We start from the raw sequence: 11111 nt of genomic DNA on the forward strand, positions 1-11111 counted from the left end.
CCCCCCCAATAAAAAAGCACATATCACTTCATGCCCACTCAAAAGTTGATGAGATGTCTTGGAGTCAAGCGTTTTCTCTTAGAAATACTGCCTTCTTGAAACCAGTTGGTCACATGACAATTATTAAAATGTATTTTAAGAAAATTCTAATGGCCAAAGGCCAACACTACATTCAAAACCTGCTAATACATCCAGGCAGATAAGTAAAATCAAAACAAAACCACACACAAACCCCAAATGGAAAACCTCCAAAAGGAAAACTGTTCCATTTGTTTACTTCAATTTGAAGTAGATATTAAGGACATGAATGGACCAGTCACGGTTTATTTGAAAATCCCTCAATCCTCTGATGCACTGTCATTCTGTGGTCAATGCCGTTTGTACAAACATATTTCATTCAGAATACTCCAACAGATGGTGAAACTCGAGTGGCCGGGCAGCTACCGCAGGGTTCTTTTGTCTGTAAAAGTTTGCAGCACGTCAAGATGCCATCCAACTTACAGACTAACTTCACATGGATACGTTCTCCCACTAGACACCGTGCATCGAAGACCATCTGATGAACTATGCATGACAGCTTTATAAATTCATGACTAGCGTGTTTTGACTGTCAAAAACGTCATTACAGTACACTTTACTGTACAAACACTTTAAAGGATGTTTATTAGGAAAGTCTGCAAGTCATAATGGATCGTAGAGTTCTTGTTTATGGTACCTTCTTGGCCTCTAATAATTCTGTTTGCCTCCAGTATTAAAATCAAACTGCTTCCATGAAGGTGATTACTAAAATGAGCTATGGTATGTTAACCTACAACTCACAAAATGCAACAGTACAGACATTAATTTTTTTTTAACTGTCTGTTAAGTTGTAATCTAAGTTGTGAACATTTAAATATAATATATATCTCATATGAAAAAGCTAAAGCACAAGTGCTTCTGCACCCGCCCCCCACCCCTTGAGCCAAACCCACCCCAGTTCCGGTTTGGGCCCTGACCAATTTGGAATGCTTTCTTAGGCCACCCATTTCCACAAATTTGTATGCACTCAGGAAATATAAAGTCAAAAATATACAAATCTCTTGTTGTTATAAGGTTTTTGTGAGTGAAATTACCCAGGACCATGGACTTGGAAGGAGAAGGGGGGGTAAGAGAGGGAATTTACAGCAATTCATCTTCGAAGTTCAAAACGGGTCACTTCACAGAAAGACTGCAGGACTGGTGAAATTCTTGCTTCTAAAAAGTGATACTGTAGTGGAGAATTTTCTAGGAAAAATAAAACAGCTTTTAATAACTGGCCCGCTGGTATGAGCTACCGTGGAATAAATTAGCACAAAAATGGAAGTCTTATAACTGTTCACTGTTACAGACGTAATCAACAAGGTCAGTCACTCTCAAAAGTTCATCTTCATCTTCCTCCGGCCCCACCGCTTCCTGCCCGCTCCCTGTCCCGTTGGGCGCCAGGCTGGCGCTGGCTGTGCTGTCCTTGGGGGCCTGGGTCTTCTCGCTTGGCTTGCCAATCAAGTTCTCAATGGTTTTACCTGGGCTCTGTCCGTTGGTGGAAGGCAAGTCCACCAGGCTGTAGTCCAAAGGGCTCTCTACTTTCCCAAAAACGTCATCGCTTTCTATCCGGTAGCAGTGCTTCTTGGTGTTGTCTTGAGGAGCTTGTGGTGCTGGCAGCTTATTTGCAGGAGCAGGGTTTTCTGTGTCGTCATTAGCATTTTCGCAGTTGTCTTCGTCGTCTGTTTCGATTCGATTCAGCCGTTTGCGAACAGGCCTCCCTTCGTCTTCCTCATCCTCTCCTTCTTCCTCAGAGTAGTCGTCTGTACTTCGCCGACGTTTTCGAATTAATCGCTTTGACTCCTTTGTGGACTCATCATCTTCAGAGTTCTTAGATGTGTAGCTCTCTGGAATAAGCAGCAGACTTAAAGCCATTAGCAAATCTGAGTGCAACCAAAACCATTACACTTTCTTATTTTTCATCTTTCACACACATTAAAAAGCCATCTCTTTCTCTCACCACACACATTTCCATCTTGTTCCCCAGCCATGTCAAAACACTTGCATTAAACTGCTTATGTAGCAAAGACCAACAACTTGTTGATACTCTGTTTCCAATCTTAGAAATACCAGAGGCTTTAGAGGCAGGTGTATTCCCCCTAAAAGTGACAACTGCATGCCAGAACACCACTGAACTGTATCCCTAATCTCACACACCTGCTTTACATCCTTCCAGAAACTGAGAGCCCAAATAATGGCTGCACTATCATGAAAAGGTATAGATACCTTTTTATACACACACACACAGACACAACTGTACTATAACCCGCCACCCCCAAGTTACACAATTCCTTTCAAAGCACTTGAACAGCACCCAACTGTCACCTTTTTTTTTTTGGCGAACTGGAATATTGCCTACACACTGACAGCCGTTACACTGACTCTTGACAGCTTAGGTGAGAAAAGACAGACACTAAAAAACCAAATGGCAAACACCATTTGCTGTCTCCTTGTGATTTCCATTAGAAATGCACGTGAATTTTCATTTTAAAGGGTATTATTTAACGTAGGTTCAAGTTGAGAGAGACTCTGTCAGAGTTCCTGTATTTTCAACATAATTACATTTCCAGTAATGCTGTTACATATTCTATAACACATGGTGGGACAGTACTGGAATGGTACTAAATGGTGCTGATTTTACTATCCAAAAAGCCAATACCAAAAATAACTGAGAAAAATGGGATTTCATGGAGAAAAGACACCATCAGGCAGGCACTGTTTAAAGTCGCAAGTGCAGGCAGCAGCAAACTCAGCCACCATATAACAGATTCTCAGCAGAGAACCTATACATCGTACTTCTGAGAACAGACTGTACTGAAGTGTAAGATCAAATTTTCCAGATACTATAAGTCTGCATTACATACTTGTTTCCCTTCATCCCAAGTGATGGTTGGACTTCATGATCTTAAAGGTCTTTTCCAACCTTAATGATTCTGTGATCTAAGAGGATCCTCTAACACTGTAAACTCAGGCCAGCACTTCCAAAACTTACCTCCAAACCAGAGGCGCTTGACCTGTCAAGCATGGCTGATTTTCTGAGGAAGCCTGGCATCCATTGCAACCCGTATCGCTCAGCGTCTCTGAAAGCCGGATCTAAGCTCTCATAAGCTGGGTGCCCAGAATGCAAAGCACCCGAAGGCAGTGGTTGTTTTTGTAAAAGCTAATTTCCCATAAAAATGCACACCTGTCACTCATGGTGTGACTGACATTACTGAGAGCAGGCTTCCTCAGCACTTACCACAGCTCCCTCAAACAGGAGATGGAATGAGTCTTAACCACTAGCACAAATGCAATCAGGACAGCAGAAGCAATACCCTTTCTCTTACAAATGAGAATTTTTAAAGACTCGTGAGACAAAGCTTTGCGACCTCTTTGTTGAGAAGTGGTGAAACAGTTACATTAGTGCCAGTTTTGGAATCCCAGTCACAGTAGATTTGGACCTGGAAGTCAGGGTTAGGGACAACAATGACTTTGAGACATGACTGCAACAGTGCATCATAAAGTACCAGTGGACTGTTTCACAGAAGGAAACAGTTTCTAAGGAACGTCAAGGAACTCTAGAAAGAAGATTCCCTGGAATCTCTGAATTATATACAGTTTTCTCTTCATGCTAATGCTGACATATACCAGCTCCTGCAAACGGTGGACTGTTTTACCTTCACTATCTGAAGTGGAGAGCCTGCGTTTATGAACTCTTCTTAACTCCTTCCCATATCGGACACTTCTCTGTGAGCCATCACTTTCTGAATCTTCCTTATAATTAACTTGTCTCTTCTGATTCCGTCTTGATCTTCTCCTCCTAGTTTCCAGGTAATCATCGTCACTGTAATCTGTGTAATCACCACTCTCTGTACAGAAGAAAACAGTGACATGCGTTACTGCATTAAAGCAAAACTACACAATTTAGATAAGCTTTAGACCAGCACCATAAAATCATGTGCTCTTCCAGCACAGGAGAGTCTCAACCATCATGCCTCGTTACTCTGACTCATTCCAGGCTCAGGCATCAGTTGCCCCATTCATTGCCAGTGTAGAATAGCTTGATTTTAAAAACTTGTCACAAACCCTTTCCCTGTCTCCTTCTCTTCCAGAAGGTTTCCTTCCAGTGTTTTTTTTCCCCCCTCATCTCTCCTGGTGCCAAAGATGCCATCTCTACAATCCCTGACAGTCAAAACAAACTTACCGAATTGGAGTTGATGACGTGCATTACCACTGGCACTGGAAAGTCCTTTCTGTTTTTAAAATTTAAATAGATTGTACTCTACTTGAGTGCTTTTAAGAATAGGTAGATGAAAAACCACTGACAAGATGAAACTCCAGGTAAGATCTGCGTTACAGAATTTAAATTAACAACAAAAATCAGCCTCCCTCGATCGTTAAGTTTGCTTAAAACAGAAACTGTATAGAAGAAACTTACCATCATTCACAGTTCTTCCTGCACCAGCCTACTGTAGTTAGCATCTTTAAGAATTAAATTTATTTACATCAGCTGAAAATAGCCTTGAACCAATTTTAGCTGCTATTTCACCGAGCTGTGCCAGAACAATTATCCCAAGACACATTTCTATACATGTCACATACTGTTCCTAAGTTAGTGATTGACATGAGTCACAGATCAAAATGTCATCCTCTTTACTTCCTAAAATGTTAGGTAAAGAATGAGAGTACGTCAACAAGAACAACCACCTTCAGAAAGGAACTCCACCTCTGGAGACTGAAAACAAAGCCACTCGCATGGTACCTTATTTCCTTAGCTCAAAATAGGCTTAAAGCAGGATCCTGAGGGACAGTAAGGGAGGTAAAAGAGAGAAACACATAGTTAAGACTATACTCTCGGGTATCTATGGAATGATACTGGAATCAGCCAATTTTATCACAGATGCGTGTCCACCAGGAAACAAACAGTTGCTCCTATGCTTTATAGAAGAGGTGAGCAATCTCTTTAGACTTCTGCCAGCACCTTCATTGGTAACAGCTTACAATTAGTGCAATGATGCATTTAGGACAGGGAGACAGCAACTATTTTAAGTGCATATAGCTGTCTTCGTCTGTCCATGCATGAACCCTCCTGGAAACCAGTCCTTCAGAGCAACTTACTCCAACATGTTCATCATCTATATTCTAAAGAGACAGCTGAAACACTGGAATGGTAACACACACTGCAGTAAGTTAATGCACCGGTGTACTTAGTACCTTAAATTCACAATAAAAGTAAGTAAAAATAAGTGCGTATATATCTGGCACTTTCTAAGACTGGGTCTCAAATGAAGCAGAAACAAGGGGGACAGTCTTCAGAGAAAGATGCTAATCATGAAAAGGTTTAAGTACTGCATAGGTACTGTTCTCACGCTTCGAACTGTGCAAACAGAAAATGAACTGGTTGAAGGACAAGTAGAATAAAGTGAATTATTAGGTACTCCGGTCATGCAACAGTCTTCACATACTAACGATCAAAAAGGATAACTGTAGAAGAGAGAGATTCAAGGTGTTACCGTTTGCTTTCAAACCTGCCAGAGAACACAGAATGCCATATAACTGAAGGAATTTTCTTCCATACAAAGTGAGAGAAATTGTTTCTTTCAGAAGCTTTTTCAAAGGTATTCGGAAGGTCTTCAGGCAGCTATAAAGAAGTACATTTTTGCCTCCATCCTTTCTATTCCCTGCAGTCATGTGCTGAACAGGAAGGTACAGGGTAACTGAAACTATCCACAAAGGTGGCCTTTTGAATCACAGCACAAGCATTCGTTTAAATACATAATTACTTAAAATGCCAAGAACCTAGTACTCAATACAAGTTTCCTGCAGAATATTCACAGCAGAACAAATAGGCAACTGCTTTACAGCAAAGACCAAAGCAAGCAAACAAGTTGGTGTCAGTCGTGACAGGAAACTGAGATTTCCACTCTTCCTCTCTCCAGTACAGAGTATTTATTAAATCTAAGACTTAGTATACTCACCGGATTCTCTGCTTGAATTGTCCTCAGAATCCTCGTCTTCGTCATCTTCAGAATATTTTTTCTTGACTGTTTTCCTTCGTAACCGCCTGCTTTGCCTCATGGGCCTGGAGAGGTGTCGCCTGGATATGCGGGCACAGAACTCTGAATCACTGTCTTCGTTTGATGGTGGGTCATCTTCACTTTCATCCAGATTTTCCTCTGATATAACAAACTCGTCCTGAGATCTGTTCAAAGAGAGACCACAGAGAATTGAGATAGATGTCAGAAGCAAAGGATCAAAACAGTACTTGTATTTTACAAGGAACTGATATATGCAAAATAAGTATTGTCTTACCCAGAAAGCCCTGCACAAAGCTTAGAGTAATAATGTGGAGCAAAGGTGCTGAGAGAGCAAATTAGGTTTCAGGTGTATACATGGGATACAGCTTTGCAGTGCGTTACGCAGCAGACTGGAAGAGCAGGTGAATATAAACACTTTGTCAAACTGAGACTGCAGGTGATGTACACAGGACAGATTCCAGAGCGTTCCTCCCGTATGCTGCAATCTAACATCTGCATAGCAATAACTATGGATGAGCAATACCTCTGGAGGGGAAAAAACCACCCACCATGCTCTAGCAGAGATTACTAGACCAACTGCCTTCACGAATGAGGCACTGTCCTACGCAACTTCTGAGAATTAGAATATTGTGTCTTAACACAAAACTATTGCTCTCATGCAAAATATGCATCTCACAAACTTATCAGCTTCTACCTCCCGCCACTTCAAAAGCAAGCCAATGCTTCTTTAAAAACTGTTGAGCACTGAAGGGACACAGTCACGTGCATTTGGCCGCCAGCCAAATGTAAATTCCAGTATAACACCCAGAAGGCATTCAGCAGAGGATGGAATTGAAAATGCATGAGCACACTTTTAACAGATCAAAGCACTATTAATTCTGTGAGATTTACGCAAGCTACACTCATCGATTGGCAATTTCCAGTGTATTTAGTTCAGCTATTCAGGGTGCCACTGAAATGTCCTCAGCATGGTCACAGGTGAAAAGCAAAGCTCAAAATTTGCATCTATGTTGTACAGATTATCCATACACATAGTAAATTGATGCAATGACTGGTGTAAAGCTTTAAATAGTTGATAGTAAAGAACCCAGACCTCATGCTCCATTATGTTTCTTCATTGAGGCATAAAGGATGTCTAAAATTATTATTCATTTTTTTTACATTAGGAATTTCTCAGACTGAACAATGAGAAATTACACGGTAAGAGAGTTTCAGTTAGCCAGAGCAATAGTCATTTAGCGTTTCAAGCTTCACATGACACATATTTGTTTTCCTCAGTATAAACCATTTCTTTGGCTGTTTTCAAACTCTATCTCCTAGAGAGCAGAAATCAAGAAATTATTTCAGAACCTGCATGTCAAGTTCCATATGCTCTAAATGAGGACATTTTACTCTTCCAACTTCAAAATGACAATTAGGGCCAATGAAAATCCCACCAAATAGGACATATTTTCAAAAGGAAACAGCCAGCCTCATTTTAGCTACACAATTTGTTAAGAATTTCTACTAGACAGTTACATCAGTCAGAGAACTGAGCCCCGTCTGTCTTCTTTGCTAACATAAGCGTGCACAAAACCCACAGTGTGGCCTCAAACATACCATTAACTTTTCAGATCATGTTTTGCTTAAAGTACAGATTGGATGACTTCAGTGCATGGATCCGGAGTGTATTTTTTCCAGTACAATGACGTTCCCCTAGGCCAGGAGGACTTTTGCCGGCACTGTGCAGTGCCGTTCCAGCACTGGGCACATGCTCCTAACAATCAGTTTGGGGGCACTGCAGAGTCACAGAAGCCTGTTGCGGTCTGTGACTTGTGGTGGAAGCACACCTACCCATCACTGATCTTGAATTCATCCTCACTCTCTTCTTCATCCAGATTACTGTCACTATCCAAGTCATTTAGTCGCCGTCGTTTCTTGCGTCGTGCTGCAGCAGCCCTTTGCGGTCGCTTGTTTTCTTTCCTTTCTTCCTCTAGGATTGTGGAAATGTCTTTTCCACGGTGACCTGTGATATTCGACATGTCTTTGCCTCTGCCAATGCCTGAATTCAGTGATAGAAATGGGAAAAAAGAGCAAGTTTATTTTTTGTTTAACTTCATACATATCTTTCTTCCACGGCTCTAGCTTCAGTTTATTTTCTGTAAAGCAGAATATTTTTTTTGTCTCGCAAGACTCTGTCTGGAGTCTTGTTCCTGACACAGGCAGCCCCAGCTGTGGTCACTTGGAAGGACTGAGGTCCATGCAGAAGACAGCTGATAAGTGTCGGCATTCTGATACTCAACCCCAACCCATGTTATTACCGATGCCAGGGCCTTTTGAGTAAGGCAGATATCAGAAAACACATTTTCTTCATAACGCTGAATATCCTTGGGAGATGAAGTGTTTAAGTTGCTGTTTGGCCAGGGAGTGGAGTTTCTGAAAAGCTGTTTTTTACTGTTGAGACTTTGTTATGTTTATTATCTGGGTCTTTTGTGTTACACACCCACAGACACCTGATTTTGAGATTGTCTGAAAACTGGTGTCTTTATGGCTGCAAGCCAAACAACAGAGGGCTAACGTTTCATGGTGGCTTTCTCCAGGCAATTAAGGTGATGCAGAAACACAAATCCATCTACATCTCTCAGGTACTGCTGAGGATCATTCTTAACAGGCAACAAAGATAGTAATTTCACTTTATTCACATTCAATGGAGAAGCACTTATAGATCTGGGTTAATATTTTTAAGACGACTTTGTAGATGCAGACTTTAGGGAGTCCAACTGTGGGCCAATTTATGAGCCCAGTTTTTACAGAGGATTAGTGTCAATGGTGCTAGCTGCCATTCCAATCTCAAATCCAAAACTTAGCAAATTAATTTTAAGAGTTTTCTTGTCATCCTTATTCATTGCATTCACATATCAAAATATGTACAAGCTGAATTTAACTATCAAGACCAAATACTTTTTGGCATCTTTTGGCAGCCTGGAGTAGCTATTCCCAAGGGAAATTATTTAGTTTGATTCCAAAAATACAGCAGTAAAAACTGTAAACTACAAAGTTTAAGGGAGAGGATTATATTTGTTGCTTCTAATATGAAAGTAAATTTGGTCTCAATCTTATCATCATTGCAATGAAAAACAAATAATATCAGAAACATACCTCCTCCATCAGCCTCCTTGATATCATCTTCAATTGCCTCATCAATTGCCTCATCAAATTCATCAAACCTAAAAGTAACAGCTTTCATTTACCACTTTGAAGCGAACCCTAATTAAATTATCTTATGGAAACATACCTCAAAATCTAAAACTGCTCCAAGAAATCACACTGCACAGGCTGGATATATAATAAAATAACAAAGACAATGGGCTGGATTGATGATAAAATAGCCATTTTTTTTTTTTTAGAAGGCATGTTTGTGTTTCTTATTTCTACTTGCTAGCAGATTATTTATCGTTGCCTGGCTGTCTTACTATTGATTTATGTGAACAGAAAACCACTTTCATTTTACATGACATACCACTGAATTTAACAATATATAATTTGAAAGTTCTTTAAGATGGTATCGGTGGAATTTTTCACACAAAGTATAGTCATTTTTCTACACCTTTTATTAGAGGATATATGCACTTCCAATCTGCAAAACAGACTTTCTGAGAAGCACGTATTAAAGTCAAGGTAAAATTATTAATTCTGTCTAAATTTTCCTTGAAAACTTATTTCAGATAACTTCTTGCTCCTCTAAAAGTTCACAGTAATTGCACTTTATGGATCTGCAACATCCTAAGCTGAACAGCTAAAACATACTGTACACAGTTCTTTGTAATTATATACAAATACACTATAATGTCACGTTACATAACTAAATAGGACAAAAGCAAAATATTTGAGTACATTTGTAGCAGCAGCTTTTATAAAACTGCATATTAAACTGCACGCCAAGTAGCTCATTTAAAGGGAATAGCAAACGGAGGAAAAGTATTCACTCCTTTTGCACAGATGACTTCAGATTTTTCCTTCAGTGATGAATTCAAATCCTGTAAAAAAGGATTGTTACCTGTATCACCAAATAGATGCCTTGAGATGTTAACAGGCGAAAGTACAGATTTTGTCAACTATATAGGGAAGACGTTTTACTTACATGCAAGTTTTTCTCATTTTTTAAAAAAATACATTTTTTGGTATTTTTTTAGATACAAACAACTAACAATTGGACAATACTTTCATTAAAGATTCAGCTCCTCAGTCACGAAAGAAAGGTTACAGTTGTATTTATCTTGGTCCTCCATAGTAACCCCCAGCAGAACAAGATAAGAACAGATCTAATATTACTCTGTATTCCAATAGTAAGCATAAAACACTTTGTCCTTTAAAAATAAGGTGATGGATTTCTGGTCTCTTCATATTCCCTAAGAACAACCGCATGTCACATTCAAGGTAGCTTTACACAGCGAGGAAGTAACTCTGAAATCATTCTGTCAATAAGATTAGTTCTACATTACTCAAACACTATTTTCCCTCCACACCGCTAAAAAAAAAACCCCACCTCTTTAAAATGTGAGACATCACTTAACGTTTTCAAATCACTGCTAACAAATAACCTGAGCTCAAACCTGAGCTGACAGCTGCTTGTTTGTTAGGTGTAATGGAACATAATTTCTTCTGCTGCTGCTTTGTTCAGAATGCAGATTTTTTGGTAACTTGCTCACAATAGGACTCAAGAGGTGACTCAGGTGATACAAAGGGATTACGTATCTTTAGGGACCCAGAATGCTACACAATACAGATTTGTCTGTAAGCGGAATAAGACATTTAGCATTTATTTTCCCCCACTGAAGGACAGCACACACAATTCTCAGTGACACTAGCGGGACTTCACTGCAGACATATAAATTTGGAGTGATACACGTGTAGTATTTTCACCAGCTCAAAGTTATGTGTATGATGGAGTCTGTAAGAAGGACTAAAATTTTGTATCAGAACTTTTGCAGAGCAACATTATATGAAACATTATTTCCAATAAAAAGTGTTGTCTTTGCACAACATGTGTCCTGCTGA

General features: G+C 39.8%; 1 protein-coding gene across 1 annotated transcript in view; it reads right to left on the reverse strand.

The window, feature by feature from the left end:
- Positions 1–667: 667 nt before the first annotated feature.
- RSF1 (remodeling and spacing factor 1) overlaps positions 668–11111 on the reverse strand; it is a 37419-nt gene continuing 26975 nt past the window's right edge. The window contains exons 11-15 of the mRNA XM_010294071.1: positions 9213–9280; positions 7908–8115; positions 6015–6238; positions 3714–3905; positions 668–1904 (exon numbers count right to left, since the gene is read on the reverse strand). Coding sequence (XP_010292373.1) covers positions 1345–1904; positions 3714–3905; positions 6015–6238; positions 7908–8115; positions 9213–9280 — 1252 coding nt within the window. The 3' untranslated portion in view covers positions 668–1344. The remainder of the gene's footprint in view (positions 1905–3713; positions 3906–6014; positions 6239–7907; positions 8116–9212; positions 9281–11111) is intronic.

This window comes from Phaethon lepturus, unplaced genomic scaffold, assembly GCF_000687285.1.
Source record: "Phaethon lepturus isolate BGI_N335 unplaced genomic scaffold, ASM68728v1 scaffold23579, whole genome shotgun sequence".
NCBI classification, from domain to species: domain Eukaryota; kingdom Metazoa; phylum Chordata; class Aves; order Phaethontiformes; family Phaethontidae; genus Phaethon; species Phaethon lepturus.